At 36.6% G+C, this 26,809-nt stretch overlaps 1 protein-coding gene across 6 annotated transcripts; it reads left to right on the top strand.

Moving 5' to 3' along the window:
- The first annotated feature begins 794 nt into the window (after positions 1-794).
- On the top strand, positions 795-26,622 carry tdrd12 (tudor domain containing 12). 6 transcript variants are annotated; one of them, XM_028467867.1, is made up of 30 exons: positions 795-929; positions 1,553-1,696; positions 3,417-3,553; positions 3,728-3,847; positions 4,505-4,560; positions 4,637-4,722; positions 4,843-5,005; positions 6,733-6,886; positions 6,974-7,039; positions 8,009-8,077; positions 9,141-9,207; positions 9,425-9,532; positions 10,235-10,417; positions 10,979-11,132; positions 12,080-12,207; positions 13,942-14,130; positions 14,224-14,352; positions 15,133-15,250; positions 15,332-15,471; positions 17,028-17,245; positions 17,331-17,412; positions 18,329-18,510; positions 18,577-18,784; positions 20,479-20,571; positions 20,648-20,796; positions 21,439-21,912; positions 22,027-22,140; positions 23,213-23,366; positions 26,253-26,319; positions 26,428-26,622. In XM_028467867.1, the coding sequence occupies exons 1-30, from the start codon at positions 906-908 to the stop codon at positions 26,493-26,495; spliced, it is 4,044 nt and encodes a 1,347-aa protein (XP_028323668.1). In that variant the 5' UTR covers positions 795-905; the 3' UTR covers positions 26,496-26,622. The 6 variants fall into 6 exon arrangements, with proteins under 6 accessions (XP_028323668.1, XP_028323667.1, XP_028323666.1 ...); XM_028467866.1 differs by having other exon boundaries at positions 6,724-6,886; positions 6,977-7,039; positions 8,012-8,077; XM_028467865.1 differs by having other exon boundaries at positions 6,724-6,886; positions 6,977-7,039.
- Positions 26,623-26,809: the final 187 nt, after the last annotated feature.

The raw sequence follows: 26,809 nt of genomic DNA, 5'->3' as shown, positions 1-26,809 counted from the left end.
TAAATTACATTACCCCAAACCCCCTCCACCATTTCTACCACTTTTAAGCCAATATAGACACTTTTACACATGCCGCAACAGATTGACCATTTTCAAAACAAATTTACATATCTAATTGTTTTTAAAAATGAAAAAGAGTAAAACATTTATACAAATGTTGTTACAGAATTACAAAGGTGCTTTTGTAGCTAAAATAAAAAAGAGACATACATATAGAACTATGACCATGTATTAATTAACAGTAAGAAATGTCTGTGTGCTAAGAGGGTGGGAACTATAGGGGAAATTTCATTAAAATCAGATTTAGGATTACCTTTTGGATCTATTAAAAAACTAGTGAAGATCATAAATGAAAAGCTTTTTTGCACTTCACAGACTCTTCTTTAAAATTAATTTGGAAGGGCATTTTGTTGGTTTCCGCAGACAAAACTCATTGTTTTATTTCTTTTTTATCAAGAACCTTAAAAATCAAGAATTCAAAAACCAAAGTACAAAATTACTGCCAACGACTTCTCAACAGTGAAATCCACAGGTTTTGATACAGTTTTACCTCATTATTAAATAAATATGTCACTTTGATCTCAATAAAGCTACTAGACGCTTGTCTTTGAATTACAGCCACGCTGCAAGTTTATTAAATGTGACAGAATGGTTCTTTAATTTGATTGTTTTGATTGCTTCGGTTTGCTGTGTACTGTGCACTGATCTGTAGTAAGATGGCGGACATTTCGTTCATTTCCGGACAACGTCCAAACTTTTCTTCTTCGCGGCTTTTCTTTTAGGCACGTCGAGCGGGTGAAAGGACGTCCCCTACGGTCACAAAATCTAACTGGTGGTTACCGATTTCGGCCCAACACGTGTTCTTGATTCCGCGGGTTTTGCGACTTGGCCGCGCAAATCACAAGATGTTTGGAATATCGATAGTGAAGGTAAGAAGGGTCTGGGTATCCTAAGAAGGCTTTCAAATGACTGAATCAGGCTTAATCAACATGGAGCCGCCACACCTGACCGCTACTCATTTCGATATTAAGTGGCTTTTTTCGTTGCATTCTTTAACCGTGTATTTTTTAAATGTTCTACTCGTTTTTCTATTCGGATAATAAATTAATAAGCTATGTTTAGTAAAATGGTCTAAATTTCAATATAATCCTAAAGATAAATGTTGGAACTACGGAGCCAAAATGGCGCCTGGGGCAGGAAATTATTTCAAGGTGGCATTTGCAAAAAAAAAAAAAAAGTGCTACAAATGATTATTACTTCATCAACAAATTATTATGGAAGCCCAAAAGAGTCATACTTAATTAGATAAATAAAAACAACATTTTGAAATAAATACCATTTTGATAAATAACAGACACATATATAATATGGCCGCATTAAATTGTTAAATAAGATAATATTATTACGAAATACGTTAATGGTCTTTTTTATTTCATAATGTCCTTTTCCACAATGGCCTTTTTAAAACAGTACAAATATTACTATTTATACTTTGTTGATAATAATAGATGTAATGTATGGCGTAAGCTGAAGTTCTCTCTGATTCCTGCAGGTGGACAACCCGTCATGTCTGTGGGGACGTGGTGACACACAGACTGAACCACATTACCACAACATGCTTCAGATGAACCTCTTCTACCAGGATGTCACCCAGGACCTGCAGAAGTTAAAGCCCAAAACTCTGGTGGAAGGAATGGTATTTTATTTCACTTTCCTATAGTGACTGTCACAATGAAATTTAATACAAAGACGGTTGTGGGTCAAAGTCGCACACATGAGCTTTTATTAATAACCACTGCACAATGTCAACATCTGATTTTTCGTTTAAAAATTTGGCATTTTTGCGTTAAATTTTCTGTGTAAACAATGTGTAGTTGTAGTTAATTTGTGACACAACTGTGACATTACAATACAAATAGTTGCATGTTGTTTTGATATATTTGTTAAAGTTTACATATTTAGAAATGAATTAGTGGAGAGACTCGATAATTTAAAAAAAAAAATCAAATTAATTAGAGACTTTGTAATTAATTAATCTCGATGAATCGCCTATCAATATTTGACACTAGAAGCGTTGTTTTTCCAGTTTAAATTGATTTTGGTACATGACTGAATAGATTAAAGCAATAAATGAGCTTAAACAACTTAATTATGTTTGTTTTTCTTATTTCTTCTCATTATTTGTCTGTAGTTAATTGATCGCAATTAACACAATAAAGTCCCAGCCCTAAAATAAATGTTAAATTGAAAAACTCAGATCTTATTATTAAACAAATTACCATTTATTATCGCAAACACAAACAAAAGTGCAGAAAATTGATACCGTTATCTATTCCCACTTATCGATTCAAATGTAAGAGATTTTTTCTCCATTTCAGAACATGAATTCTGTTTTTTTTTTTTTGTCCATTTTCTGCAATCACATAAAGTCCCTACATTTAACGTATGTGTTAGATGAGGTGTGCCCCAGTCTGGTCCTGGAGAGCCCCTGTCCTGCATGTGTTAGATGCACCCCTGGGTCTCCACAGGTCAGGGTTCTCGCCAGCGCTGTTAAGCATAGGGGCCCCGATGTTGTAATTTCTCTCGCCTACAGAGCGATGGTGCCCTCTATGCTCAGTTTTCAGCAACATAGGGTGGATTTTCTGTTTTTTTTATTTTTTATTTTGGCATCGTCATAATAATTGTTGGACACAAAAGGAAATTCCAGGCGTGCACGGGTTGTTTTAACTCTCTTTTAAATCTGCATAACCGAGAAGCACATACGTTAGCCGCCCCGTCTATTTAATACAGGGGATTTGCTTGGATTTATATATATATGATAAAATGTTATTTCTTGTCTATACAGTCTGTGAGTATTTATTAATCAAGGACCAATACCAGGCATGAGTAACTAACTACATTCATCATGACCCTTCACAAATTGATTTATTTATTTTTCAAACATGAACACAACAGCAGTGTATTTACCACAATGAAAATGATAATAGTAATTAAAAAAAAAATCAAACAAAGCAAAGTGAGAATAAATGATTACAAAGTCCTGCACCTGAAGCCTGAGCATGTTCGAAAAGGAGTAGGAAGTGTAAACTTTTCTGATTCTACCCCATGTGATAACAAATAATTTTTGGCTTTAAAGTAAGGCAGTAACAAAGATTAAAAAAAAAATAATAATAATTTAGCTTTACCTCACTAAATTTGGCCCTCAGAGAGTTTTAAATGTAAACATTTTCTACGCAGTCCCCTTATGCTTTGAAAGATTTGTGGTGAGAACCCTGCAGGTGTTTCTAAAAAGTAGCTTGTTATCAGACTTGAATATTTACTCCATCGGTAGTCGGGAGACAATCCGAGACTTGAGCGACCTTAAATTAAAAGTAGCACAGAACACCTTTGATAGTTTTTTGTGTGTTTTCTCTCAGGTGTGTGTGGTTTACTGGCCAGTGAAGAAGTCGTGGTGTCGCGCTGTGGTGGAGCGGATCATCACGGACTCTGTCTCCTGTAAAGCTCGCTGCCTGCTCGTCGACTACGGCGAGCGGGACATTGTTCCATCAGACCAGTAAGACCTGACCTCATCCCAGTGACTACGTTTGTTATTGTGGCTGCTCCCTTACCTCCGATTTTCTGTGATCGTAGAAAACGGACGGGAAAAAATAAATAGAATACACCAGAACGCACCGCGCGGTGATTTCCCGCTGATTATTTTTACTCGTGTTTTTCTGCCCTTCCACAGAATCTGCGTAGCCATGGAAAAGTTCCTTGCGCTGCCGTTCTTGGTGAAGAGATTCCAGCTGGCAAACATCAAACCAATGACCCTGCAGGTGTTTTTTGATGAGAAGAAGGCAGTGCTAACGTAAGACTGTTGTCCTTTTTGTTTTTAATGAAGCTGTTCGGAATAAATTTTAGTCTTTTTAACTAGTCCTGGAATAGCGTTTCTCACTGAGCTGTCGTAGAAATTATACGTCAATATTTAAGTTTTCTTTAAGGGCAGACTACTCTGTGTGACAATTGTTTTATTTTTGGCATTAATAATCTCAAGTAACAGCCACAACAACAATTTTAACTGTCTCTGACAATAAATGAGTATCATTGAAATAAAATAAATTACAAAACAAACATCTCTTTCAAAAAATATGTTGTTAGTTATTTTTAATAATGTAATGAATAATACATGATGAGGGATTGGCCACACAAAATTAGAATGTACGCATATATATAGACACACACACACCCATGGATATATGCAGGTATACACAAAAATAAAATGAACAAAATTTACAAAGTAAATTAAAAGTAAATAAATAAATTACACAGAATAAAATTATACAGCATACTGATATTTAAAATAAACGATATTTAAATGATATAATCAAAAAAACAAACTAATAATATATAAATAAAATAAAAGTTGGGACAGGTCAGAGGCTAATTGGAGGTTCATCACCAGCCATACCAGTCAATTGTTTCAACTTAAAAGGAGCTTGAGCTTTGTGTGTTGTCTGTATTCCAGGCCGTCTTCTCAGTGGGACAGTTCTGCCACGCTTCACCTGCACAAGCTGCTACAGGGTGAGCAATGCCAACATTCGCTCAGTGTTCCAACTTTCCTCTGATGTTCATAACTGACGGTTATGTTTCACTCCAGTTTCCACTCAGACGGAGGCCATGTTGATTGAATCCACGCCCGACTCTGATTCAATCGAGCTGTACGTGACACTCGACGGCCTGAAGGTGAGACCACCAAAGTTCTAATTAGCTCTTGGTTGGGGGTTAGGATTTTTAATGTAATGTAATTGCATTGCTGTTTGTATTTTTATCAACAAAAAAACAAACTTCATTTGTTCTCCACAGTTCTGTGTGAATGATGACCTGGTGGCAAGGAAATATGCGTATTACAGCAGCAAGGCGGCCGACAGCAGCTTTGAGACTGAAATGGATCCGGTCACGATTCAGAGTTTCTCTTTAATCTCCAGTGAAATCCTGACACCAGAGCTGCCACACCGTGATATAGAGAGTAAGCACTGCAGCCCTTATTGACCTTAACATGATTCCTTTTCAGTACCAGTGTGACGTCTCCAACTATTTACAACCTTTGGGCTTTGGTGTTTGGTGTGATTCCATCTGTTACTTTAAAAGGATCCTCCACTGTTTTTACTAATGTGACTTAAAATGTTTGAAATGTATGAAGATCTCTGCCTAACAAAACGCATTTATTTGCACCTGTTTATCTTATTAACTTTAAAAAAAAAAAAATGAGACTATTTTAACCATTTTAGAGCCTGTGTTCCACCATCTTGAAATTACGTGATTGATGAAGTCACTCTGCCCCATTTGCCTGTAAAGATCCCATTGTTTCCTATTGGAGTGAATAGGCCTGTTTTTTAGATTATTTTGCAGCTTTGTCAGTCAAAATAACAACTTGTGATGCTTTTGGTTGCTCAAAAAAATCAGGAAAAGTTAAAGACCCTGATGTAACCCTCTTTTGTTCACTGAAAGAGAATTTTAAAAAAAATGTGACCACAGGGGGTAACATTTTAAAAGTAGACAATGAAGCAGAGAAGAAGAGCTCTCCTAAGGGACCTTTATTTCCCCTTAAACAGTGTGCGGCTGATGCTCTGATGGCTGAAGTGAATAAATCACAGACTGTTGAAGACACAAACCCTGAGAATAGAAGTCCTCTTGGGTGGAAGTCCTTCAACAGTCCATTATTAATACCAATATTAATGTCATCACAATGGTGTGTAATCCTGAAAGTGACATTTTTAGGCTGATCAATAAATTGGTTTTATTTTCTTGTCTTATATTAAAGCTACAGTTTTTACTTTTTCTTTTTTTTTGCATCATTTGGACAAAAAACTATAATCGTCTTTGAGCATATTGTAATCCAAATTGTTCTGAGTGGACAGTGAATCTATGCTAATTCTCCTGGCTCTGTAAATGAAGTTTAGAAATCCAGTAGCGTGATGCTGGTAGTCAGCCAATCAGAGATCTTTCTACAAACACGTCATAAGCTGTTTTGGGCAGTACTATTTGCTGCTCGACTGAAGTCAGGTGCGTTCACGGACCATCGGTAGTAAACGTGCATTTGCGGATGTTCTAGCAGAAGTCCCCATAACAGCGTTAGGAACAATAGTTACACAGCAAATCAAACAGAAAAGGGCAGAGACTGAGGTGGAGAAGCAACAGAATAAGGTCACAAACACTGAGGAGGAACGAATGGCTTTCGCTTTGCGTCCTCGCAAATCCTCGTGACTGTGGAGCGTCAGATGTGCGCACACACTGGCTTCAGAGGGAGAGCGAGAACAAACGGGATAAATTGTGTGTAAACCTAAGAGAAGCTTATTCAAGGGGAATTTATTTTACTGTCTAAATGCGGCACCCGGGCATGGATCTGGGATCACAGCCCCCTTCTGTGTGAGGTGGCAGGGATGAACCGACGGCAGCAGCCGCTGCTCGGTACAGTAATTACAAAGTGATACGTTCATTCATGTAAGAGTCTCTAAAACTCCAGAAAAATCTCCAAGAACACAAGATAGCGTCCCTACATTTGTCACTGTAAGGACAAATATAGGGACTCACTAGTTTCTATTGAGAAAAAAGTCATTAAGAGCGTTCACAAAACATACCGGTAAGGGAGGTTGAGTTTCGGTGTTGGTTTCAAAACAGAGTGGAGAGAGGATTCTACAAACTGCAGCTTTAAGGCCTTCACACTGTCTTCCTGAATTCTTTGAGGTGTTGCAGAATTGATCACACCCAGCTCTGTATCTTTGGTGTCTGCCCAACAACACAACAACACGAGGACCTACAAAAGAGACCTTCAGTCAGAGTTCAGCGCTGTACGGTTTCCATCCAACACCATCTCTAACAAAGCTTTGGAAGTCTCTGTTGCAGAGAGGTAAGAATACACAATCTCAAGCACCTGAGTCACTGCTTGTATCAGATTTCTTATCTCTAGATTTACCATAAATCAATATTCTTCCAGCAGACGTCAAATTAAAGCTGAGGAAATGAAAAACAACCAGACTGAACACGCTAATGAAGACACAAGGTAGTTTATTTCCTATCATTCTAGAATGATAGGAATATCACTTTAAAGGCTTTAAGATAAGTGTAACCTTGGGGTCAGGACACCATTTGAGGTTGCAAGACACTGGGAGGGGGTTGCTAGATGCTTTCAAGAAAACAATTTTTTAACAGTTTGAGCCCATTTTTGCTTATTTTTACCCTTTTTCTGCCACCAAACTTTCCATTGTTCTCATAGGAGTTGTTTTTTTTTTTTTTTTTTTTTTTCTGCAACTTTCTTTGTCCTGGAACTCCTACGCTATTAATGCAGCACTAATGACACGTATGTCATCTCATAGCGGCAATGTCAAGGACGTGCAGTCAACCTTTTCATATCTCTATGAATATTTTTTGTACAAGTTTGATGCTTACATTAATGAAAAGTTAATCTCAAGTGGAGTATTTTATTTAATTGGACCAAAGCTGTACGGCCTACCAGTAAAAAGATCAGTGGAAGTCGAAGTTCATGACGTCACTTTTTTCCCTATAACTTGGCCACAAATTGAGATACAGTTCTCAGACTAGTACCATTGAACAAAATTTCCGTTCAATGTGTGACCTTGACCTTCGGCCAAGGTCATATTTAAGGTCAAGGTCAGTCTTCTGTTTTTCCCGCTTTATTACTTTCAATTTAATCAGTAAAAAGAACAAACTTGCCAACAAATCCAGATATATATTGTCATTTTTGCCAATTTTTTAAAATTGCCAATTACGTATTTGCCTTGCGAATACAAGTCTTGCCTGGTTTTAACCTATTCTCATCACTTTTTCTTGCCATATTTTTGCTCCTTTCAATGCATTTTTGCTACATTATTCCCATTTCTGCCACTTCATCACATTCCAATGACTTTTCTGGGAGCTAATGGTGTTTGTGCAAACAAATGAACAACTGCAACTTCAAATCCTATCATGTAAAGTGATTCTGTTGATTTAATGCTAATATATTTTTCTTCAGCAGTGTTCTGGCACAGTCTGCAGCAGACAAGGAGCTGAGCAGGGGCGAGATGGACTTGGCTTGTTCACGGTATGCTGAGACAAATGACTGTCTTTTTGGAAAGATAATTACTTGTCGCGTTTTAAAGAAGTTAATAAAACGCCACTCGTGAATTAGTTCCCTCAGTATTTGACTGAATAATTCTCTCTGGGTGACAGTTTATAGGTTTGTAATCTACGTTCTTCAACATTCTTTTTACTTTCAACACTTTTAACTAAAAAAGCACAACCTTCATTGATTTTGACCTCCTTGTCCTTTAAACATCTGTACACAGCAGGTGACCAGAATTAGAAATGAAAAGCAATTAGTTATATTTAAAAGCGGCTCTTTGCTTCTAGCAAACATCTGCTTTAAAATAATGATGCTATCGCACTCAAAGTATAATATATAAACAATATTATTACTACTTTTTATTTGGCAAGAACAAAAGAAAGTACATCATAAAATACAGCATCATTTGACAGTAAAACAGTATATAACTAGGTAAGACCTGTATTCGCAAGGCGAATATGTATTTGGCAGTTTGAAAAAAATTGGCAAGAAAGACAACCTGTATCTGGATTTGTTGACAAGTTTGTTCTTTTTACTAATTAAATTTAAAGTAACGGACCTTGACCTTAAATATGACCTTGAGCGAAGGTCAAAGTCACACATTGAAAGGAAATGTTGTTCAATGGTACCAGTCTGAGCACTGTATCTCAATTTGTGGCTAAGTTATAGGGAAAAACGTGTTTGTTTTTTTGTTTGTGATGTCATGAACTTTGACCCCTACCATTCTCAGCTTCGGTCCAATTAAATAAAAATACTCCACTTGAGATGAGCTTTTCATTAATGTAAGCGTCAAACTTGTACGATAAATATTCATAGAGATATGGAAAACGTTGTTTTTTGACACTTGACTCAATATTCTAAGAGGAGTTCTCGGACAAAGGAGTTGCGGAAGAAAAATTATAAGAACTCCTACGAGAACAATTTTCAATTGCCAAATAAAATAATCAAATATTCACTGTATAGGTTGAGAGTCGTTGCAGTAACAATTGTTAGAAAATAGAAAGTGTTACCTGTTGTTTCATGTGTTCACCTGTGACTGCAGCTTGATGGAGTGGTTGAACCTTGAACGGTTGAACGTGGATACTGATGCTGACGCTGCAGATATTGTGGTAAGTTTGATGCTTCTATTATACATATTTTATACATATTATAGGCTGATTCTCATTTAGACGTTTGGAACGGTAATGAGACACAACCATTTCTCAGTTGAAAATATGAATAAATGTGGCGTAACAATATGCCATAAATATCCTGATTTGTGTAGTAGGTGATGGAATATAAGATGATGTGGAAAAAAAGCTTTTCTTTGGATTCTTCTGGATTTAGCTTCCTCCCAATGATCCCAGCAAGCCAATCATACTGGTGCACTCAGCCTTCCCAGTGGAGCCCTGCAGTAGTTTGGACGACGCACCCATTACGGATACACTCCGCCGGGTAAATGACAGCATTTTAAAAAAAAAAAGGGGGGGGGGGGTGACGTAATGTATTTAGTTTAAACTATTACAGCTCGTTTCTAAACTATTATTAATGATTAAAATCAAAATTAAGAATTTATTTTCCAGCTCACAAGTTATTTATATAGAAGATGCTTTTGTTTCTAACCACAAGTTTGAAGTAAGTTATTCAAAATGTCTTTTTAAAAAAGCAAAAAATTATTTATTTATTTTAAAAAAGGCAAAAAATTATGATTTTTTTTCTTTCTGATTATTGTATAAGTAAATTTGGCAAAAAGATTAAAATATATGCGACGCTCACATTTTTCTCTTACTTTTTTCAAAACTCAACAGTTTTCCCCAAAAATTTCCCAAATGATATAAAAATTGGTCACAAAATTAAGGAAGTTAAAAGAGCAGATCATTATCATTATTGCTTTGATATTGGATATATACTTTATGTATCATTGATGTGTGAATGTGTAAACTAAAGCAATCCTTGTTTTTCCACCTAAACTGCAACTTTGTTAATATCTGCTTCAAACTACAAATTCAGTGTCTTGTTTTTTTCTTCTGCACAGACGAGTGATCACGGCACTGTAAACCTTCCTGTGACCCACATTTGGGTCCTGCCCGACACATTGAGAACCTCTGGTTAACACAAAGTTCTTTAGTGATGTTTTTTTTGTTTTTTTGTCTTCAGCTCCTGCGGAGGAGGCAGTACGCATCCCCGACGCCTTCTGACTGCTACAGTTGGTCGGCAGTGGCCAGAGGTTGCCACACTGTGGTCATTTCCCAGAATGCCTTGGAGCCTCTGAGCTACCTCGCCCCCCTCCTCACCCACATCCTGCTTAATTCCATCACCCTCCACCATTCCACCTCTGGGGTGAGTAGACCCAATTAAAAAAAAATACCAATACCAAAGCACACCACCAACCGACAATGTAAAAACAAAAAAAAGAAACTTTGTCGTCTATATTAGAAATTTACAGTCATTCTTATCAAAGTTTCTTGAATAGAAATCAAACAAAAAACTAAATTATTTTTTTCATATTTTGCATTCTTGATACACAATTAAATATGATTAGAAGTAGAATTTAACTTTATTCTGTTAAAAATTGTTTTATCTAATGTATTTTTTAAAATCTTGTATAACTTAATTTTATATTTATAATAATAATACAATATTTTATTACTACTATTACTACTACTATTATTATTATTATCATAATCATAAATATGTATAAAATTATATATCTATACTTAATGTATATTTTGTTATTCAATTTTTGTTTGTTTGTAATAATTAAAACATATATAAATACATTATTATTACAACTGTTATTAGTATTAATAAAACCATTAAAAAACCATTGAGTAGATTTGAATCTGCTGAGTCAGCGTATGAGTGCAGCAGAGCTTCCTTCATGTTCCGCTGTGCTTCCAGCCAATCGCTGTGCTGCTCTGTCCGGGCTGGGAGAAGGTCCAAGCCATCTGTGACCTGCTGGAGATGACCAAGGTGGCTCAGGCACTCCATCCGTTCTCCGTGGACCATGGAGTCATCAAGGACGAGGCCAAACAAGTGAAGATACCAGATAACTGTGAGCACCGCTTGTGAGACTGTAGACTTGTGCCACAATTCTACACAAATAGAGGAAATTCACGCTCACGTGCAACTGCGAACACACGCGTTGGAAAACTTCGCGAGAAATTGAGTTTCTAGTAATAAATAGTTCCCATGAAAAGTTTCTATTTTTTGAATATTGCCAAAATTCCTGAGCTTAAGTTCCCGTGCAAACCCTACTGAGATGTCCACAACTAAATTATTTGGCCATTCACTGTTTTCTCAGCCATTTTTTGTTTTCCCCTGCAGGCTGATTTGGATGTTTTAAATGCCCAGATTTGGCCCCCGGGGCCTAGAGTTTGTCTAGAAAATCTGTGGGAAATGCACTAAACTCTGTAAGCAAAGGTGTAGCTAGCAATAACATTTAGAATGACAACGCGCGTTGCAGTGAATCACGCATGCGAGAAGTTCTTAGATTCTTTGCGCAGTCAGGTAGAACTTAGCTGCTTGTGATAACATTTTTTTATTCAGATTTTATCAAATCCACGAACACTTGCTTTGTTTTATTCTGGTGTAAAATATTTTGGTTTTTTTTTTACTTAATTCTTACTGTGATTTTCCAAAAAAAAAAAAACCTCTGCGAAAGTGACTTCCCAACACATTTCTGGTGTTTTCATGCACTGGAAGTTGGAGCAAAACAATGGCAGGTGTTTATTTTGGGGTTTACATTGAAAGATCTGAATCTGGCCAAATGGAAAGTCTGGTGAAGTGAAGTCAAATGGAACACTGGGAACAATCTTGAACAAAAATGGAGTCAATCCAATCACAGTCTTTCTTTAGTTTTGTTTTTTAGGGTCGCATTAATTTGGTCTTTGTTCCTGCAGAATTGTTGCACAAGTACCTCCCCATGGACCTGTTTGTGGCCTCGGTATCATCCTGTGGTTCTTGTTGGTGGATAACTTGGTGTGGTTCTCCTCTCTGTAGGTTTGTTGTTACTGACCACTCCGTTCTCATTGGTCCGTCTGCTGTCCACTCACTGTTTCCGGTTCCAGAGGATCTACCACATGGTGTTGGACGAGGCTGACCGTCTCCTCTCTGTTGCTCCAGAGCAGGTGTTCACACGTCCACCACACCTGTTTTCAAAGATGTAATACTGGAATTATATTTACAATAGTTATTATCTGCACAAATGTAACATTTAAAATGCAAATCTGACAAATTAATCATCAATCCCATCTTGTGTATTTGTAACGCACTAATCCAAGTTATTTCACAGAAATAGTTTATTGAGAAACGGTTCCAGGGTTCCCGCGGATCCTTCAAAAGTCTTAAAAGGCAATAAATTCATGAATCTAAACATAAGTCCTTAATTGTCATTAAAATGTTTTCAATTAATGTTTCAAAACTCTTAAATTTTAACACATAATTATGATTTTATGATCGTAATTAATTTCACATTTCAAAATAGATGGTAACATTCTGTTTTTAAAAAAAAAATGTATAAACAACATGGGAAAATGTAAATTTACAAAAAATTGCCTGTCCAACAATTATTTTTCTGAATGATTTTTAGTTTTTGTATTTTTGTTGTTGTTTTATAGATTTATGGCTATTTTTGGAGTGAGTTTAATTTTTTAGTCTTTTTTTTGTGTATTTTACTTTCATTTTGTGTGTTTTCGACACTAAACACTGGAAAAGAAATTACCCTATTCATATGTAATTAATGTGGCGTTTTTCCCCCAATATGTTTATTTCAAATGGCAATAAAAAATCTGGGTTATATTTATTACAGTTAAATATGTAATTGCATTTTTTTGATCAAATAAAAATGGTGAAAAATGTTATGAACAAAAATGTTCTTTAAAAAAATATTTAAGGTGGTTTATTAAAGTAAATTGCACGATGTTCTGGCCCACGACACACACGTGCAAATCGTATGTTGACCACAAAGCATTCCCCACAAACATGCAATTCCCGTTCTTACTCTCTAGAGGGTGCTGTTAGCTGAAAAATCCACCTGTACATGCTCTGGTCTTAAAGTTGCATCCTCGGTTTTACATTTTGAAAAAGTGGGAACATTTACTATATTTAAATCAATCAGTTGTTGGTGTGCAGCACTTTTTATTCACATCAACGTAACCCAAACTGTGTGTTTGCATACTAAGGATGTCAATCTTCCAACAACTCTCGATTCGATTCCGATTCTAGGGGTGACCAATTCTTGATTCAGAGTCAATACTCTTGTGAACAAACTAAGCGTGCCAATAAAAACTGATTATGTTCAAGAAAATGCTGCGTTCCCAGGTTCAATCAAATGATTCTAAATTTTAAATACACAGAGACAAAATTTGGACAAAGAGGTAACATTTATTTTGTTTACCTTCCAAAATGTAACATTTCTTTGTCACTTAATAGTAGTTTTGAAAATAAAGCAGTCAAATACTTTTCAAGTTTCTGTGGCTACAAAGTTTAACAATTCAGTAACATCAAAAAAATAAAATCTCTTTTAAAACAAAATTAATTGTCATTTTATCAAAACCAAAAAATAAATGCTTAACTGTTCAGTTTCTGTTTAAATAAGTAAACATGAATACCCACTTAATTGCTTGGAAAGTATTCATTTTAAATTAAATATGAAAATAAAATGACATTTAAGTACCAACAGCGTTTATCAGCAGATTCAGTTTCTCAATTTTATGAGACTACACTAGAACGTGTTGTTTTTATCGTTGTTAGAGCATTACACATTAACAGAAGGAAGTCGTTTTGGCTTCACTTGAAGGATTTTGTTGTTAGGTGTGAAAGAGTTTGTATATAATAAATTAAAAACATGCTTTTTTTGTCAGATGGCGACGATCTTACAGCATTTCAGTAAGGTGATTTCCAGTGAGAATGCTTCCTGCCCGCAGCAGCTGGTCGTTACCGCCAAAAAATGGAGCGATCACATGGAGGGGCTGATCGTCAACCACATGCCGTGTCCTTCTATCATCATATCCATCCCTGAGGAGGCCGCCCTCTACGCTAACGTCCAGCAGGTCAGTCATTTATATTTACATTAACGTCACACATTTACAGACACACACACACAAAGTGCTTTTTGTCGTATTTAAGCTCCTCCCTCCCTTCAGGTCATGGTCATGACTCAGCAGAGCAATAAGATCTCCGTGCTGTCGGGGATGTTGGATTTAAACCCTGAGGTCGGACAGAAGACGCTGATCATCACAAACTCCTGTCAGGAAGTGGAGGATGTGTTTAAGGTAAAAATGCAACCTTGTATCCATTTATTTTGTCCAATCATTACGGTCTGGAATGATGTCATTATCATTTAGATTAAGTTGATCAAAATTTATTAAACCTGCTCAGATTGAGGAAACCATGGAAATTGGGTGACATTAATGCTGCTCTCATACATCTTTATTTGACATACTTTAAATTAAAAAGGAGCAGTTGGAATAATCCATTTACCTTTTAACTGGAGATTACACATGGTTTTAATTTACGCTTTTATTTTGAAATAGTTTGTTTGATTATGGTTTTTTTTTCTTTTTTATTATTTATTTTGTTGCCTCACAGCAGTTGAAAACCAATATTCTCTGAAAAAGTTGATAAAATACTTCTTTAAAAATCAGAAATTTAAAAAAATTAATGTGGGAAAGACGAGATTTGGAGAAATAAAAATGGATTTCATAGGGATGTATGAAATAAACAAATACATACACTGTAAATGTATCATAAGGGTGTGTCAGATGTTTTTAAATGATGTCTAGTGAGATTTTTTAGGACATTAATATTGTTACTTGTATCACAATTATATTTAATATATTTTTTTTGCAAAAGCAGGAAAATACAAACGTACAGTCTGTTTAAACTAAAAATACAGATTTCAAGCTTTTTTAATTAGTTTTTAAATCCATAGCAGTGGATGAAATGATGATAGAAACCCAAGCAAGCCCTTTTGTATCAGAATATCTGTGGAAAAAATGGTAGTTTAGTAAATATTTGTTGATAGTTGTGTTTGTGTCTGTTTTTGTTTTTAGGCTGTGAGCAGCAAATCTGCTTTCTGCCTCAAGACGCATGAAGGGTTAACCCATAAATTTGACTTTGTCATCCAGCAGTGGAGGAAAGACGTTGGTCCGTCCACTCATGTTGTCCTGGGTAATGGAGACCTACTTCCAGATGTTTCTGTGTTTGTTTCCTTTACATTCAGGTCTGATTTGGTTGTTTTTGAATGTCAAGTGACCACCAACGAGTGTCTGAAGAGCCTCGGCATCAGAGACGCCACTTGTGTCGTCCACTACGACTTTCCCTCGTCTCCAAAGCTGTTCGGCCGCAGACTTTTCTGCATGGTTGAGAACTTCAGGAACCTTTCTGAACAAGTAGGTACATGAAGACCTCTGAGAGGGTGAAGGTAGAAGACTGGAAAAGCCTGAATTATTGCTGCTTTAATCAGGGTTTTTAGGGCCAATAACTGAGCCCATAATATATTATTAATTATGTTTTGATTAACTATTTCTCATTGAACAGTGTTTCTCAAACATTTTCCCAGAGACCAGGGACTCTCACTGTACCTGAACCTGGTGGTTGAACATTGAAGAACAGTCATAAAGTCAGAAAAATGATGGTCCATTGTTCTGTGAATCAGTGATAACCACATGTATTTATTTATCTGAATAATCCACGAAGTTTATCATTTGCGCCATATGGTAAATGGACTTGATTTATATAGTGCTTTATTCCTACACTGAAGTAGTCCCAAAGGGCTTTAACACAATCACAATCACACACCAATGGGACTGAGATGCCATGCAAGGCGCTAGTCGACCACTGGAAGCAACTTAGGGTTCAGTGTCTTGCCCAAGGACACTTCAACACATAGATGTAAATCCTTGTTTTAATCGGAAACAAAACGGTTGTAAAGTGTCCTGAAATGGTGGCGAAATGGGGTTTTAGAAACCACAAAAGTTGGTTAAAAGTAAAAAAAAAAAAAAAAAAAAAAGCAAAAATGGGCTGAAATTGTTCAGAGAATAATCTTAGTTTCTTAAAATCATCTGACAACCCCCTCCCAGTGTCTCGCAACCCCAAATGGGGCCCTGACCCCAAGGTTGAGAACCCCTGCTGCTCCAGAAAACATAGTAACCAAATGTTGATTTGAAAAATGAGATATAAAAATTATTTTGGCAGACAAAATGGAATCTGAGTCCAACACAGCAAGTTACAACATTGTTTCTCCCAAAGAAGCAGATCAGATTATTTACAAAAAACTAAAGACTTGCTTAAATTTAATTACACTATGAAGTGCAGCAAAAAGGCAAAGATACTTGTTAAAGTCAGTCGGCCCTGACTTTTCTCAGCAAGGACTCTGCTGTATAACCTCACCTTGTTCTTTGATCCCTCCCACTTCAGTTCAGACTAGTTTGATGATGATTTATTGGTTGAAGATGTTCACATGGTTTTTGGTGTTTAGTATTTATTCAGTAAAAGTTTTTATATTTGTTTGCAGAGCATTAACCTTTTTTTAGTTTGCACGCTGTGATGCATCAGAATGGCAGAACATAGTTAATGACATTTATATCATGGGAAAAATCACATTTTCCCTCCGATTACAAACGGAAAGGTTTACCCAGCTGTGGTAAGAAGTTATGGATATAAATTGGAAAAGGATTTGTTGCTGAATTGTGTCTGTATTTATTTGTATATTACATGTGTGCACACACTCCTCGGTTATGGTTGTAAATAGTAAAAGACTCAAAAATTAAAATTCTAATGTTTGTAAACATGACTGTTAATGTGTTAAATGCCTTTGAACCTCTCATTAAAAAGAAGAATAAAAATAATAATTTGTATAACAAGGTAGTAAGTATTTTTATTTTACTTATGTTTTTGTTGGAAATAAATTCTTAAATCTGAATCGTTCTCTCACAATTGCTAACAGGAGCTAAACAAGAGCACCTCTAAAGGCATCAAGTCCGTGCTGCTGATCTCTGAGAAGAATGCGCATCACGTGGTGGGAGTTCTGCGTTATCTGCGTAGAACGAGCACGCCGCTGCCCCCTCAGCTGCTTTCCTTTGCTGAGAAACTAAGCTCGACTCGTGAGGACCTGAAGACAAACCGTCCCCTCTGCAGTCACCTGAAGAGCTTCGGCTCCTGCAGGTCTCACCTGACTCTAAATCCAGTGCAGCAGTATTTATTACCTAAGGGTTGACTTGTGATTTCATGTGTTTTGTGTGTCCTGCAGAGACAGTTACTTGTGTCCGGACCGACACCATTTTATTCCTCAGCTGGACTCTTCTGTGCTTCCTGCATCAGGGGTCATAGAGGTAATAAATAAATAAATAAAGGAATCAGAGGTAAGGAGATTTTTTTAGGGAAAGCTTCTGATTTTATTTTCCTCATTTTAACTAACATTTGTTTCAACACAACTTCACGTGTGTGACTGTTACACAATATTCATCGTTTTGTTCAATAATTTATTATTTATTCACGATTAAGACAAATTGTATAAAGTTCATAATTAGATTAAATTAACATTAAAGTATAAAAAAATATCAATTATATATCAATAATTATCATTAATTTATTATTCATTAATTATTATTATTTAATTAGTTGAAACATGATGTTTCATGTTTTATAATATTAATGATATGATAATTATTATATTCTTAATTAACAATAATATATAATTAATATTAATGATGTTTTATTTATTATAATATTAAATATATGAAAATATTATACTAACTATATAATTGGGTAATACATTTACAGTACTATATTTACATTTATTTAGCAAAACAGAAATGTTAACTATAATTTAAATAATCAATGATCTGTGATAGAGCAGGTTAAAAAGGAGGGGTTCTTTTTACTCTAAATTAAGTTTTTTTTTTTTTATTCAGTTTATTTTCGACATGGTTACATTCATTTACAATTTTTTTTTTTTTTTTTGTACATGCCGAAAAAGGAGACGAGAGAAGCAGTTTGCTTATCTAAGTCCCGTCCCCTGTTAGGTTAGGCTGATCCAAATTTTTCCAGATTCAATGTGTGTGCTTATGTAAACTGTCTTTTTCTGTATATTGGTAAATAATTTAATTAAACAATGCGACTATATGATGACTAAAGCTTAATTTACAAATATTCCGTTTCTCCCGAACTTGTTTTTTCTGTTGCAGATCAAATTAAATGAATTAATTGATGTGTGGATGTTAAATTAGATGTGAATGTGTGTTCCAGGTAGTGCCTCTGTACATTAAGACGGCGTCTGTCTTCTACGGTCGTATTTTAAGGAAGGAGGACAAGGACTATGACACCATGTGCTCAGAGATGGTTTCTTTCTACAGCGATAAAAAACCCGGAGCTAAAGAGCTGCTGATAGACAAACTGTACGCCGTGCAGGAGGAAGACTCTTTCTACAGGTCAGAAACAGAACTGAAACTCTTTGTAGTAGGGCTTGTGTAACGCTGCGGTTTCCTCCCTGTCAGGGTGAAGATCCTCTCGGTGCCTGACCCAGGCGGTCGCCTCTTCTTCTCTGTCTTGGTGCGGTTCATCGACGTGGGAAAGGAGAAAGAGGTCAAGTCTCATCAGTTCCTGGTCCTCCCCGAGTGCTTTCACTCTCTGCCCGCTCAGGCTGTGGAGCTGGTCGTCTGTCGGGTCAAACCGGCCGATGCCGAGACCGACTGGCACCCAAAGGTCTGAATACACTGCTTTTAATCTGCGTCACTCCACCTTCCACTCCTCAACAGATACATGACTTGCCACATCTTTGGACACACCTTCCCTTTGAATTTCAGTTGGAGACGTGTATTGAAATGAGAATTTCCCTCTGATTTCCTGTTTCAAAGTTTCCCAAATTCCGTTTCAGGGTTTACCCATTTACACGTCATGTTACACTTTTCTGTTTCATCATCTTTCTCTGTTTCGACCAGTGGTTCTCAACCTTTTCAACCCCCAAAATAAAGGTGCCAGAGACCAGGGATTCCCACTGTACACTGGGAGGGGGTCGTAAGATGCCTTCAACAAACTAAGAACATTTTTTCAAACATTTCACCCCATTTTTTTTTCTGATTGTCACCTTTTTATGAAACTACATCAAACTTGCCATATTTTAACCTATTTTCCTCACTATTTCTTGCCATATTTTTACTCCTTTTTATCTCTGCCACTTCTACATCAAATTTCATTGCCTTTTCTGCACATTTTTTTCCACTTTCAAGACATTTTCGGCACTCATAAACAATTTCCACCACTTTTTCACCTTTTGTCGCATATGTTGACTCATTGTCACTTTCAACCTCTTTTCACCATATTTCATTCTTCTTTTAGCCAATGGAACCACATTAACGATTTGTCATGCCCATTGTTTGCCAGTTTAAAGGAATTGTTCCAATATTGACATTTTTTATAATTTTTCAGCAACTACACCAAACTTACTATATTTTACCCTATTTTCTTGCCATATTTCTGCTTATTTTAATTTGTTTTTGCTACATTACTTACTCCCATTTCTGCCACTTCATCAAATTTCAATGCCTTTACTCCACATTTTTTCCACTTTTAAGCCAATATTGACCCTCAATCCTAATTTGCCATTTTTAACCAATTTCTGTTTTTTTAAAAATCCCATTTCACCACCCTTTCAACCATTTTTGGTCACTTTTAACCCATTTTATTTCTGATTAAAACAAGGATTTACATCTTTAAGATAACTATATACTAGGTCGCAAATAATAGATTTCTTGAATAATAGTCTTTACACAATATTTCATGGTTGTTTTTTTTGCCAGTTTAACCACATTCATGATTTGTAATGGCCATTATTTGCCAGTTTAAACTAATTTTCCATTACCATTCCATTCCATTACCCACAATTTGCAACTTTCAACCAATTTCTGTGGTTTTTAAAATCCCAATTCACCACTTTTTCCACCATTTTTGTTCACTTTTAACCCATTTTGTTTCTGATTAAAACAATAATTTACATATACTATGAAGCAAATGATAATAATAAACTTCCTGGATAACAGTGGATATTATTCAGATCAATAAATAAATGTGGTCATCACAGATTCATAGAACAATGGACCACCATTTTGCTGACTTTATGGATGGACCCCAAAAATCTCTCCCCTTTATTCCCCCTTATAGATGGTCCTGTTTCCACATGACTGTTCTTCCAATGTTCATGTCCCTGGCACCTTTATTTTGGGGTTCCTGTGCTGAAAAGGTTGAGAACCATTGTATTAACGAACTGGTTAAGGTTGCTTCACTGCAGACCCTGCTCCAAATTGCCGGTCAATCCCCTGCTCCATCCCACTATCAGACAGGAGATGTGCGTTTGTTTACTCAAGGCTTTGATGTTGTATTAAGCATTTGCTACGTTACAGGTCACAAGACTAATCAGCCAGAAGATCCGAGGTCTGCCGCATCGAGCGCAAGCTGTTCTCAGCCTGGGAAACACAGTTTTTCTGGATCCTATGGTTTGTACGAGTAATAGATGACTTTCCTTTTCCTGAACGTGGGAGCTGTTGTCCAGTATTTCCAATTTCTCCTCAGGTGCGCGTCACCACCATTCCAGGTTTGAAAACTTTTATCAATGAGTACAATGTTCAGTTGGACATCTTGAACTCGGGGATGGGCGTGGCTAACCCTGGGCACATCGACCTGCTGAAGACTCTGTGCCAGGAGACGCATCAAACATCTGAGTGAGTACATAAAACATCAATAAAAATACAGAAAATGACTCAAAAAATCCACAAATACATCACTTTTTTTTTTTTTAAATACTAGAAAAATACACAAAACAGCAATAAGAATATAGGAGATAGCAGAGAAATACAAAAAATGTCAACCAAATGACAGAAAAATACACAAAAAAATTAAAATACAGAAAATAACAGAGAAATACACAAAATGACAGAAAAATGCACAAAACAACAAAAGTACAGAAAAATACACAAAATGACAAATATACACAAAATGACAAATATACACAAAACAACAATAAAAATACAAAAAATGTCTCTAGAAATGCACAAATTCAAAGCAGAAATACAGAGAAATACACACCATGACAGAAAAATACACAAAACAACAATAAAAGTACAGAAAAATACATGAAATGACAGAAATATACACAAAACAACAATAAAAATACAAAAAATGTCTCTAGAAATGCACAAATTCAAAGTGAAATGACAGAAAATAACAGAAATACACAAAATGTCAACAAAACTACACCAAATGTCATCAAAAATACACAAAAACAAACTAAAAATAGCTGCGTGGATTCAAAGTCTAGCATTCCCTCCTGGAAGCTTCTTTTCTGCCTGTTTTTGCTCCTGTAGGGAGAGTTCATCATCCCTGGAGTCCAGGAGTGAAGCTGAGGGAGAAGTTCTGGCTGAAGCTTTCAGAGCTGCTGTTCTGTGTAAAATTACTGCTCAGCACTCTGAACCTCAGGCTCTCACTCCAACAGCAACAACAACTGAAGAAAGCTCCAATCAAACGTCTCCAGCAGCAGAAGTCAGCGCTCTGTCGTTCATCCACAAGTTTACTGCTCATCACTCTGAACCTGTGACTACAACAACAACAACAACAACTGAAGAAAGCTCCAATCAAACATCTCCAGCAGCAGAAGTCAGCGCTCTGTCGTTCATCCCCAAGTTTACTGCTCATCACTCTGAACCTGTGACTACAACAACAACAACAACAACTGAAGAAAGCTCCAAACAAACGCCTCCAGCAGCAGAAGTCAGCGCTTTGTCGTTCATCCACAAAGAGGAGAGACCGACACACTCCCAGCCTGCTGAGCAGACGCACAGGTTGGTGTATTTACTGAAACTATCCATTGCTTTTGTGTGAAAGCCACATAAGATACGTGTGGGGGCACACCTTTTTATCTGCTCCACCGTTTGACGGCGAGTGCTTTGTTTCAGCCTCAACCCTCAGGTCCTTTGGTATCAGACGTCAGAGGCGGCCATCGTCACAGTGAAGCTGAGGAACCCCGACTGTCAGAGCTTCCACTTCACAGCCAACAGAGTCATTTACAGGTCAGATCTAAAGTCCACCATTAACTGATAACTATTGTTTTATTTATTTATTGTTAGTCATCAAGAAACATTTCTCCTAAATTTCACTGAAGATGATTTTTACACTAGAAGATGATTGTATTATTACTTTTCTGTTTTGTTTTGATTTCATCATCTTTCCCTGATGACTAGGGATTTAAGGATATATCCTAAATCAGCTAAAAATTGATTGAAATCGATACAGCACAGTATGTGCTTTGATGCTCTGCTTAAACAATAGGGGGCGCTGTGACGTGTGTTTTAGTGATGCTTGTTTAAATTCCAAGCCAGGAACATAAGCTGCACTTTAAAAGAAGAAAGTCACCTCTACTATTTATGATTTAAAAACTTTTCTTCTTTTTTTATATGTTTTTCTTGTTTAACTTTGCATGGTGATAAATGAAGAAATGTTCAGTTCATTTTGGTTTATGAGTTCAATTTGTAAGAAGGTTATGAAAAGAAAATACATTAGTTTAAAAAAAAATTGACAATTGAAATAAAAGGATAAGAATTTGTATTTTGACTAATCTGTTTTTTTTTTTTCCTCCAAAATATGATCTGTATGTATTCAAATGATCACGACATCCTAATCTTTGATTTGCATTTCAACTCATTGATTGAGTGTATCCTTACACCCCTACCTAAAAGGAAACATTATCTATTTTTATAAAGAACTTGATGTTTATTATTTAGTGAATTGTTTTGAATGTATGGATCTCACTTTGTTAATCCTGGGGTTGTGACTTTTTAAATCACACAGGGTTTGGAGTTTTCTGTGCTTCAGGTTTGCTGCTGCACTTTAATAGCGAAGTTTGTTTGCTCTTTTTCAATTTAAAGGAAAATCCTTCAAATAAAAAATTCCAGTGTTCTGTATTTTTACAAATAAAAGGGGCAGAAATCTGGATTTAGTTTTGAGCTAAAATGGTGCAGCCTTCCTGTTATACAGTGTGCAGCAGCTGTTTCATATTCCTTCCCAAAGCTGTTTTCCTCCCAGTAAACAAAGCATCCATGTAATGATGCACTGAGCTGGTTTCTCTTTTCTTTCCGTGTCCAGCGGCATAGTGAAAGGCCGCTCCTACCGAGCCAACCTCGACCTTCACCAGAGCATCGTCGCTGATCACTGCTCCTGGGAAATGAAGTCCAATGAGCCAGTCCTCAAACTGGTCAAACAACAACAGACGCACTGGGAGAAACTGGTCAAGAACAAGGTAACCAAGTCAGCTGATTGGTCGTTATCAGTCCCAAAAACAAAGGCAGTGATGCTCATGAGTTACTACAGACTAATAAAGGACAGATCTGTTCCTATCCTTTTTTTACAGACGTAGAAATAATCAGTGCTGTCAAGAGATTAAAATTAGATTATTCTTTGTTTTTAACTCACTCACTACAATGATGCATATTCAAATCCAAACCAGAATCTGGTTTCAGATTGTCATAGTACAAATTATTGTGTGGGTCTTTAAAAATTTGTCAAAATGCTCCAAAAAGGCTGGCAGTGAGGCGGGGTAGCTGTTCTGCAAATGGCTGGCAGATGCAGTTAACAGACTAGAACAGATGCAGGCATAGACATTTACATTCCTCTGTATTGTACACTATAGTCCCAAGGAGTTGGGTGTCATATTGATGTGTACTTAAGTCAATCTCCAAATAATAGAAAATACAAGTGAAATAAAACGTCATATGTAGTGTTATAAGTTAGCACATCGTAAACAGTAAGAACACTTTTCTGACACTGAACTTGTTACTTTCTCTCTCCTTCAGAAAATAATAATTTATCCAGTGAGTTTGTTCATTTTTTAAGTCACGGCGCAGAGCATGTAGCAGTTAGCACTGTCTGAGTGTCTGTGCTAGCTACTACATTGAGTTGGTCGTGAAGGGTGCAAAGCTCCAGTGATAAGGCAAACTTTTTTGCACAATTTGCAAACAACTAAGCTTGTGTTTTCCATTCGGTGTTTTTAAAATCCAAAATTAACACAAACGAAGCTGAGCAGCTCTGCAGTCATCTTATATTGTAGTCTGTGCATCAGTATTATGGGTATACCGGGTGTAATGGCCATTTTATGGGTGTATACAAGTGTAGGTCTTAATTGAGCATGTCAAAGACTATATATGTGATGCAGGGTTTGTTGCTTGACGGGGTGGAGCTTAAACGGTTTCTGACCACAACACCGGAATACCACGAACACTGTTTGATAGCATACCATGTGAAGAGCAGAGGTTTACAGGTGAACTAATGGTTTGATGGACACATTGGTTAGGAATGAATTAAGCAGAAAATAAATATACCTCAAGAAGTTGTACGTGATTTATCTCAACCGGACAGTGAAAGGTGTACACGGTGGGCGCGTCAGCCACTCAGCCCTTTAAAAACCCATCAAAATAGCCAAGTAGTGGATTTGGCTATTACACCGAGAATACGATTCACGGCGTTATTTTTTTAGCACGCGCATTTTTCCTGTAATTAATTAATCGCAATTAATGTGTTAAAGTGACAGCCCTATGAATAATAGATCTGTTTCTTCGCTTTAGAATAATTTCCTGTTTGAAAATAAAGCATTTAGTCTGCACTGCTTGAATAAACGATGCCTGTGTGGTCGCGACTGAATCCTTAATCAAGCTACTGCGTCATGTCGGTTGTTTAAAGTAGTGGTAGGACTTGAAAAAAATGTGTCTAATTAATTAGAGACTTTATAGCATCACAATATTTGACACAAGAAGCAATTTTTTTCCAATTTAAATGGATTTTGTTGAATGACTGAATCGATGAAAACGATAAATGAGCTTAAACGACAAAATTGTGTTCAATATTTTCATCACTGGGTGCTAACATAGAGTGCAATATGAATAATAATATTATGGTTGCATTGTTCACAAAGCACAAACTTAAATTTAAGTAAGCTATATTCATGCTTTTCAGGATTTTTTGTAAACTTTCTAAAACAAATTTGTTTTTGTGAATTAAAATTTAAAAAAGAGCAATTAGTACAGAACATTTCAGAGAAGTGGGAAGTGAACATTGCAGCTGGCCTTGAAATAAACAGACCAGCTGATGAATTTAGTTTGAAATCGTCTTTCTACATAGCAGCTAATAAGTTGGGTCAGACGATGCTATCTGTAGCAGCGCTTGTAGCTCCGCCCACATCCTCTACCACCGAGAGTGGACAACTGCCCACTACAATCTTTTATCCACTGACTTTGTTCATTTGTCACTCATGGACTTATTCATTTTGGTTCTGAACCCTGTCTGAGTGTCCATTGTGGATTGGAGACACTGTCTGCTCCCACTAGGACAGCTGTCCATACTAGCTGCTACATGTTTAGCATGAAGTGTTTTTATTGTTATCCCTCACCACAAAGTGTGGAAGGGGGATATAGGTTTGAGCTCTGTCTGTCAGAGTTAAAGGGGACAGCTTTTCTCAGAAACTGTTTAAGATAGGAAATTTGGTGTGTGGCTTCAGGGTATCAATATCTTGATGGAGTTCGAAAATGAGAAGTGCGCAATTATTCTTTCCGGAGCTATTGCTCTTGTTACGTTTTTTGGACTCTGTTTGAGGTATCTACAAAGGGGACGGCTTTTCTTAGAAATCGTTTAAGATAGTTAGTAATTTTATATGTTAAAGTGTTAAATTTAGGACATTTAGGAAAAGGTTGTGAGTTATGATGACAACCATTCTCGCGGGGGATGTTGTTTATACTAAAATTAACGCCCACAAAGCACAGGCACGACTTATACTTTGTTCCTTTGATTTTTTGTGTTAATAGTCTGCGCATCAGTATTATTGGTACACGGGAACTTGTAAAATGACAACAATTACGCGCTGTTTGGAGTGAAAAAAAAGTGATTAACTTCTGTAATCAAACACAAATAACGTGTTGATGTCCCAGCCCTAGTTTAAAGTTTAAGTTTCATGTTTGTGTCCAATAATACACGCATGGAAACTGCAGAGCAATGCATTCCCTCTACGCTGAACTCCTGTTGGTCAACCTTTGCATCACATTGACGCTGTCCCTACACTGTAGGCCCAGACAACGCAGGCTTTAGTTTGTTTGTGACAAATGTCGTCGTTTCAGAGATGTTTTACATTTGTTTTCAGAATATTTTTGTCAGTTATGACCTGGAGCACATCACTTCGGACGAAGACGAGAAGCAGAAGAACAACGGTAAAAAAATTTAAAAAAAACATATTTTCTGACTTGTTTGGTCTGGTGTGTGTGTATCTGATGTGTGTGTGTCTGTATGTGTGTGTGATATGTGGTCTTGTGTCGTAGGTTTGCTGTTTGTGGAGAACCTTGGAGAGAACCACAGCTTTGTTTTATCAGACAGTGACAGCGACTGAGGCCTAAAGACCTCGATGTTGACTTTGAGTTGAACTTTAGTTTGAGTGTTTGAGTTGAGTTTAAGCATTTTAGTGTGTAAAGGTTGAAGTTATTAACAATAATAACTATTAAAAATAGTAAAGGAAAGGTGCCACTCAGTTTGAGTCCCAGGTCATTCTTTGAAGTAAACGTTCTTCTGTTGATTCAGTGCTCTGAAAAGTTCAGATCTTAATAAACAGTCGCACTGAAAGAGCATTTAGTGTCACTTATTTGAAATCAGTGATTCTGATCATGTGACCATCACACCACAGAAACGTGTCATTGACCACTGAGC

This window comes from Gouania willdenowi, chromosome 15, assembly GCF_900634775.1.
Source record: "Gouania willdenowi chromosome 15, fGouWil2.1, whole genome shotgun sequence".
Classification (NCBI taxonomy): Eukaryota; Metazoa; Chordata; class Actinopteri; order Blenniiformes; family Gobiesocidae; genus Gouania; species Gouania willdenowi.
The sequence above is the reverse complement of the archived record's forward strand: the minus strand, read 5'-3'. Positions and strand labels throughout refer to the sequence as shown.